Genomic DNA, 8,743 nt, shown 5'->3' on the forward strand with positions numbered 1-8,743 from the left:
ACAGAAGATACTAAAAGGAAAAATACAACCCAGGAAAACTAACTATAGTCAGGTAAACACAGAAAATAAATAACCTCACTACAGCAAAACTAAAAGTAGCCAAGCACACAAACACACTACCACAACCAACATAAAAATCAAAGGATCTAACAGCTACTGCTTGTTAATCTCTCACAACATCAATGGACTCAACTCTCCAATAAAAAGACACAGACTAGTAGAATGGATGTATAAGCAAGACCCAACAATATGCTGCATGCAAGAAACACACCTAAGTCACAAAGATAGATTTTACCTGAGAGTAAAGGGCTGGAAGAAGGTTTTCCAAGAAAATGGACCCAAGAAGCAAGCAAGAGTAGCCATTCTAATATCTAATAAAATAGATTTTCAACCAAAATTAACCAAAAGAGATGGGGAAGGTCACTTCATACTCATCAAAGGAAACTCCCACCAAGAAGACACCACAATTCTGAACATCTATGCCCCAAATACAAGGGCACCCACATTTGTAAAAGAAACATTAATAAAATTGAAACCGCACATAGATCCTCACACATTAATAGTGGGAGACTTCAACATCCCACTCTCAACAAAGAACAGGTCAACAAAACAGAAATTAAACAAAGAAACAATGACCCTAACAGAGGTCATGAATCAAATGGACCTAACAGATATCTATAGAACCTTTCACCCAAACACAAAAGAATTTACCTTCTTCTCAGCACCACATGGAACCTCCTCCAAAATAGACCATATAGTTGGTCACAAAGCAAGACTCAACAGATACAAGAAAATTGAAATAATCCCTTATATCCTATCTGACCAGCATGGACTAAAGCTGGACCTCAACAACAGAAATAGCAAAAAGCCTACGCTCACATGGAAACTGAATAACTCTCTACTCAATGACAGGTGGGTCAAAGGAGAAATGAAGAAATTAAAGACTTCCTAGAATTCAATGAAAATGAAGGCACAACATTATGGGACACATTGAAAGCAGTGCTAAGAGGAAAGTTCATAGCACTAAGTGCATTCAGGAAGAAATTTGAAACGTGTTATACAAGTAACTTAACAGCTCATCTGAAAGCCCTAGGAAAAGAAGCAGACACACCCAAGAGAAGTAGACGGCTGGAAATAGTCAAACTCAGGGCTGAAATCAATAAGTTAGAAACAAATAAAACAATTCAAAGAATCATAAAACCAAGAGCTGGTTCTTTGAGAAAATCAACAAGATAGACAAACTAACTAAAAGGCAGAGAGACACTATCCAAATCAACAAAATCAGAAATAAAAAGGGTTAGATAACAACAGACACTGAGGAAATCTAAACAATCATTAGGTCTCACTTCAAAAGCCTATATGCCACAAAATTTGAAAATCTAAATGAAATGGACAATTTTCTGGATCAATTCCACTTACCAAAGCTGAATCAAGACCAGGTAAATAAATTAAATAGCCCTCTATCCCCTAAGGAAATAGAAGCTGTCATCAAAAGTCTCCCATCCAAAAAATCCCAGGGCCAGATGGTTTCAGCGCAGAATTCTATCAGACCTTCAAAGAAGAGCTAACACCAATACTCTTCAAACTATTCCACAAAATAGAAACAGAAGGAACATTCCCAAACTCATTTTATGAAGCCACAGTCACCTCGGTACCTAAACCTCACAAACACCCAACAAAGAAAGAAAATTTTAGGCCAATCTCCCTTATGAGCATTGATGCAAAAATACTCAACAAAATACTCACAAACCAAATCCAAAAACACATCAAATATATCATCTTACTATGACCAAGTAGGCTTCATCCCAGGTATGCAGGGGTGGTTCAATATATGGAATCCATCATATAAACAAACTGAAAGAAAAAAAAACACATGATAATCTCCTTAGATGCTGAAAAAGCATTTGACAAAATGCAACACCCATTCATGTTTAAAGTCCTGGAGAGATCAGGGATACAAGGCACATATCTAAACATAGTAAAGGCAATATACAGCAAGCCTATAGCCAACATCAAACTAAATGGAAAGAAACTTAAATCAGTCCCACTGAAATCAGGGGATTTCAGGCAAGGCTGCCTACTCTCTCCATATCTCTTCAACATAGTTCTTGAAGTCCTTGTTAGAGCAATAAGACAAATAAAGTAGATCAAGGGGATTAAGTTTGGAAAGGAAGAAGTCAAAGTATCATTATTTACAGATGATATGATAGTATATACGAGTGACCCCAAAAATTCTACCAGGGAACTCCTACAGCTGATAAACACCTTTGTCTGGATACAAAATTAACTCAAAAAAAAATCAGTAGCCCTCTTGTATATAGAAGACAAATGGGTTGAGAAAAAAATTAGGGAAACAACACCCTTCACAACAACCACAAAGGCCATAAAGTACCTTGGTTAGTAACTCTAACCAAGCAAGTCAAAGACTTGTATGAAAAAAAACTTCCAGTCTCTGAAGAAAGAAATAGAAGAAGATACCAGAAGATGGAAAGATCTCCCATGCTTATGGCTTGGTAGGATTAACATAGTAAAAATGGCCATCTTACCAAAAGCAATCTACAGATTCAATGCCATTCCCATCAAATTACCAACACAATTTTTACAGACTTTGAAAGAAAAATTCTCAACTTCATACAGAATTACAAAAAACCCAGAATTGCTAAAACAATCCTCTACAAGAAAAGATCTTCTGGAGGTATCTCCATCCCTAATCTCAAGCTGTACTATAGGGCAATAGTAATAAAAACTGCATGGTACTGGCATAGAAACAGGCTGGTGGATCAATGGAATCGAATAGAAGACCCAGAAATAAACCCACACACTTATGAACACCTGATTTTTTACAAAGATGCCAAAACTATACAATGGAAAAAAGATAGCATCTTCAACAAATGGTGCTCGTCTAATTGGATATCTACATGTAGAAAAATGCAAATAGATCCGTACTTAGCACCCTGCACAAAACTAAAGTCCAAGTGGATCAAAGACCTCAATATAAAACAAGACATACTAAGCCTGTTAAAAGAAAAATTGGGGAAGAGCCTTGAGCTCATTAGCACATTAGACAACTTCCTGAACAGAACAACAATAGCACAGGCTCTAAGATCAACAGTCAATAAATGGGACCTCATGAAGTGGAAAAGTTTCTATAAAGCAGAGGACACTGTAAAGCAAAGGCTGTTGTCAGAACAAAACAACAGCCTATGGATTGAGAAAGGATCTTCACTAACTCTATATCTGACAGAGGGCTAAGATCCAGAATATATAAAGAAATCAAGAAGTTAGCAACAAATCAAGTAATCCAATTAAAAAATGAGGTACAGCGTTAAACAAAGAATTCTCAATAGAGGAATATCGAATGGCAGAGAAACACTTAAAGAAATGCTCAACATCCTTAGTCATCAGGGAGATGCAAATCAAAAGGACCCTGAGATTTCACCTTACACCCATCAGAATGGCTAAGATCAAGAACTCAAGTGACAACACATGCTGGAGAGGATGTGGAGAAAGGGGAACCCTCATCCATTGCTGGTGGGAATGTTAACTTGTACAACCACTTTAGAAATCAATCTGGTGCTTTCTCAGACAACTAGGAATAGTGCTACCTCAAGATCCAGCTATACCACTCTTAGGCATATATCCAAAAGATGCTCAAGTACACAACAAGGACATTTGCTCAACCATGTTCGTAGCAGCTTTTATTTGTAATAGCCAGAATCTGGAAACAACGCACATATCCCTCAACTGAGGAATGGATACAGAAATTGTGGTACATTTACACAATGGAATACTATTCAGCAATTAAAAACAAGGAAATAATGAAATTTGCAGGCAAATGGTAGAAACTAGAAAAGATCATCCTGAGTGAAGTATCCCAGGAGCAGAAAGACACACATGGTGTATATTCACTTGTAAGTGGATATTAGACATATACTATAGGATAATCATACTAAAATCTGCGCACCTAAAGAAGCTAAACAAGAAGGAGGGCCCTGGGTAAGATGCTCAATCTTCATTCAGAAAGGCAAACAGGATAGACATTGAAAGAAGGTGAAAACAAGGAACAAGTCAGGAGCTTACCACAGCGGTCCTCTGAAAGACTCTACCCAGCAGGGTATCAAAGCAGATGCTGAGACTCACAGTCAAACTTTGGGCAGAGAATCTTATGAAAGAAGGGGGAGCTAAAAAGATCTGGAAGAGTCTGGACTTGCACAAGGAGAACAACAGAACAACAACAACAACAAAAAAAATCTGGGCCTTGGGGTCTTTTCTGAGACTGATACTCCAACCAAGGACCATTCATGGACATAACCTAGAACCCCTGCACAGATGTAGCCCGTGGCAGCTCAGTCTCCAAATGGGTTCCCTAGTGGAGGAACAGGGGCTGTCTCTGACATGAACTCAGTGGCTGGCTCTTTGATCACCTCCCCCTGAGGAGGGGAGCAGCCTTACCAGTTCACAGAGGAAGACTATGAAAGACAGTCCTGATGAGACCTGATAGTCTAGGGTCAGATGGAAGGGGAGGAGGACCTTTACTCTCAGTGGACTGGGGAAAGGGTATGGGAGGAGATGAGGGAGGGAGGGAAGGTGGGGTTGGGAGGGGATGAGGGTGAGGCTACAGCCGGGATACAAAGTGAATAAGTTGTAATAAATAAAAAATTATATAAAAAATGCATGCAGTGTAACTGCAGCACCATCTTGAATAAGATGACCATGTGGCAGAAACCAACTAAGGCAACACTCATAAAACTTCTTAGTCCTGCTGAGCCCCAGTTTATCATTGCACCTCCTTTTCAGAGGAAGGAGACAACACAGGTCTCAGAAATATCTTAGAGCATTATGAATATTAATATGATAAATTCCTAAGGTTACAAAGGTCTTCTCAGAATATCAAAAGCTGATTTAGCGATTTACGTCCAAGTCTTTGCCAAGCCTCTGCCGGGCTTCTAGAAAATCAGGTCACAAAATCTGATACAAAATCGAGTGTGCTTGCTCACGTCTGGAATCACCCATTCGGGACCCTGAGGCAGACAATCAGAAGTCTGGGGTCATGCTGAGTTATGGTGAGCCTCCAGGCCAGCCTTGGCTACCGTGTGATGTCTCAGAAGACAAAAACAGGCTCTGTGTGGTGGTGATGCCTTTAAACACAGCGTTCAGGAGGTTTCCGCGTGCAGTCAGGAATCTTCCTGGTAGGGACGGCAGAGCACGGGGGTGGAGAGGGCTGGTGGAGACACTCAGGTGAGTGTGTAGATTTGCGGAAGTGGGTGAGCGACTGTGAGCTGGGGGAAAGCCCAAAGGAAGTCTGCTCCTGGTGCACGGGATTTTTCAGTCATGGCTGGCCACCCACTCGTCCGTCTTTCCCCTTCTTCACTGTATTTTACAGTACGTTCTTTAGGAATCAGCCTTAATTCTAATTCCACCTATTCCAGTCCTGCCTCCCGTCGTCCCATATGGAAGTGTGCTGTGAGTCCTATGCAGTCAACAGATAGAAACGGAAGAGGGACAGTCACCAAACGGTGCTGTAGTGCCTCTGGTGTCTGTGCTGTAAGAGTCTGGCTTAGGTCACTGAGATGATAATGCTCTTGGGGAATTTCCTCCGGGACTTGTCTCCACCCAGACTGCTTTTTCCCCACATTCCCACCCAGGAGTTCGATGTTTGGCTTCTCCCTAATTGTTGGTCCACAGAGAGCAGGATCTAGGCAGGACCATTGCTGTCTGCCTGTCTTTAATGAGGTGCTCAGGGAGTCCAGCCCAGTGGGAAGGACGCTGCAGTAAATACCTTCCTGAGTCCCCAAACCTCCTCGCAGTACGCAGGACTAGGATGGAGATCGCCCACTTCTTCACCTGCTAAGAGCCCTCCTAGGATTCTGACCCTTCCCAACTGTAGACCAAAGACACCATTGCCCTCCAAGGCACCAAGCAACGCTGAGAACATGGGCCAGTTACAGCACTGACATTTATCAGGTATTGTGATCACGGATGCTAATTTCTTTACCAAAAAACTTATGCTCACTTCTTCATGTTAAAGAACCAATAGCAACATTTTGGTAAGCCCATGAGGCTGAATTTGAGTTGAACACAACAGTAATTAGCTATTTCTCATTAAATGGTTTGAAAGTTCATGTGTGTGTGTGTGTGTGTGTGTGTGTGTGTGTGTGTGTACAGCAAATGTGGAGGTCAGAGGAAAACTTTCAGGGGATTCTTTTTCTCCTTCTACCGGGTGGAATCCTGAGGGCTTGGACTCAGGTCATCAGGCTTGGAACAAAAAGGTTTTACATGCTGAGCCATCTCTTTGGCCCCTACTGTGTTTCCTTTTTCTTCTATGAGCTGCTAAATAACTGGAGGAAAGGCAGGGACAGTTAACAGGGATGTATGGGATTCCAGGGAAGGGCCACCCGTGCCTGCGTTAAGACAACGTATGTATTATTGTGTGTGGTACGCATGCTATAATGTGTACACGTGAAGACAAGGGTTCTGTAGAGCTGCTTTTCTCGTTCCGGTGTTCTGGGGTCAAACACAAGTTGTCAGGTTTGCTCAGTAAACCCCTTTACCCACTGAAGCATCCTGCAGCTCCTGCATGCATATTTTATGTTGTATTCAGCAAGGCACAAAGGGGAATCTGATGGGACCAGAACCATCTAGGACCTAGAGTAGGAAGTTGAGAGTGTGAGCACTGAGGGTAGATCCAGACCCAGCAAACCTAATCCAGGCGTTCTTAAAAAAAAGAAAATACACACGCGTGCGCACACACACACACACACACACACACACACACAATTTATTTTTATCTTATATCTGTGGGTGCTTTACCTGAATGTATGTAGACCAAATGGTGCAGTGCCCACAGAGACCAGAAGAGGGCAACAGATCACCGGGACGGGTGTTACACACTGTTGCTAGCCACCCTATGGGTGCTGGGAATTGAACCTAGTTCCTCTGGAAAATGAGCTAGGCATTTTATTGTTGAAACATCTCCCCAGCCCTATTGCAGGTTTCTTGTTTTTTGTTTAATATGGCAATGTCTGTAGTACGATTTGTTGAATTCAAAGCAAACATTTCTGGTTCTCTTCTTTGTAGCTGGGCTCACACTCATGAGAGGCACCAACCAGTCCAGCGTCTCCGAGTTCCTCCTCCTGGGCCTCTCCACTCAGCCCCAGCAGCAGCAGCTCCTGTTCCTGCTCTTCCTCATCATGTACCTGGCCACCGTCCTGGGAAACCTGCTCATCATCCTGGCCATCGGCACAGACTCCCGCCTGCACACCCCCATGTACTTCTTCCTCAGCAACCTGTCCTTCGTGGACATCTGCTTCTCCTCCACCACTGTCCCCAAGGTCCTGGCCAACCACATCCTCGGGAGTCAGGCCATTTCCTTCTCTGGCTGTCTCACGCAGCTGTATTTTCTCTGTGTGTTTGCTGACATGGACAATTTCTTGCTGGCTGTGATGGCCTATGATCGCTTTGTGGCCATTTGTCACCCCTTACACTACACAGCAAGGATGACCCTTCAGCTCTGCGTCCTCCTTGTTCTTGGGTCCTGGGTGGTAGCCACCCTGAATGCCCTGTTACACACGCTGCTCATGGCTCGACTCTCGTTCTGTGCAGACAACATCATCCCCCACTTCTTCTGTGAAGTGACTCCCCTGCTGAAACTCTCCTGCTCTGACACACGCCTCAACGAGCTGATGATTCTTTATGTCGCAGGGCTGATAATGATAGCCCCATTTGTCTGCATCCTCGTCTCTTATGTCCTTATTGCTGGTGCTATCCTGAAGGTCTCATCCCCGAGAGGAAGATGGAAAGCCTTCTCCACCTGCAGCTCCCACCTGGCTGTGGTCTGCCTCTTCTATGGCACCATCATATCCCTGTATTTCAACCCCTCATCCTCTCACTCATCTGTGAAGGACATGGCATCTGCTGTGATGTACACAGTGGTGACCCCCATGCTGAACCCTTTAATCTACAGCCTGAGGAACAGGGACATGAAAGGAGCTTTAAGGAAAGTGCTTTCCATGAAATTTCCATCTACTCAATAATGTTGAAAGTGACAAACATCACAGAGGGAACTAGTCTAAGAATTTGTCACGTTTCTGTCAATTATCTGAAACTTAGCACTTGTCTTTCTTAAGAAAAGCATCTACTATCTGCATTGGATGCAAAACCCAGGATACAAACCCTTTAGGTAAAAGAAGGAAAAAATATCTTTAACAAGCATCTTTATTCATATTGTCATGTCGACGCCTTGGCAAAATCTACCATATACACGTGTGTGCAGCTTTGGAGAACGGCAAGGAATCTCAATGGGACAACACTAGAGAGGACTGATGATAAGCCCAAAGCTCTGTCAGGTGCTGTTGGAATGGGGAATTGATTCCTGATCCGGAAGGAATGTGGCTTCTGAGCTGGGATAATTCTGAGCGGCTAGCCTCGAGCAGTTCACTAGAAGACTGGGCTGTGGCTGGCCGAGCAGCAGCCGTAAGGTCAGCCATTTCAGGGCAGTGGATGGGCCTGCTGTTCTCGTCAGCAGCGGCTGACCCTTTGCGTTTGTGTTCAGAGGTGGTTACAGCAGGGTCTTTTGATCTTGCGCTACCTCTGGATCAGAGACCTATTTGCTAGTGATGTGCTTTGTAGCTCTCTTGTCCCTTGGCAGAGTGCCAGCATCCAGCTGGGAGTGTGAGGCCACCTCTGGGATACCACAGCTGTTCGTTCTTCCTCTAACAGAGAACTTGGCCTGATGGCATCTCGG

The 8,743-nt window shown here is 43.3% G+C and overlaps 1 protein-coding gene across 1 annotated transcript; it reads left to right on the plus strand.

Annotated features, from left to right (window-relative positions):
- The first annotated feature begins 7,088 nt into the window (after positions 1-7,088).
- LOC110545969 (olfactory receptor 1361-like) lies at positions 7,089-8,033 on the plus strand. The gene has a single exon (XM_021632461.1). It carries the CDS (start codon positions 7,092-7,094, stop codon positions 8,031-8,033), a length of 942 nt encoding a protein of 313 aa, XP_021488136.1. The 5' UTR covers positions 7,089-7,091.
- Positions 8,034-8,743: the final 710 nt, after the last annotated feature.

The sequence above is a fragment of the Meriones unguiculatus genome, chromosome 11, assembly GCF_030254825.1.
Source record: "Meriones unguiculatus strain TT.TT164.6M chromosome 11, Bangor_MerUng_6.1, whole genome shotgun sequence".
Taxonomy (NCBI): domain Eukaryota; kingdom Metazoa; phylum Chordata; class Mammalia; order Rodentia; family Muridae; genus Meriones; species Meriones unguiculatus.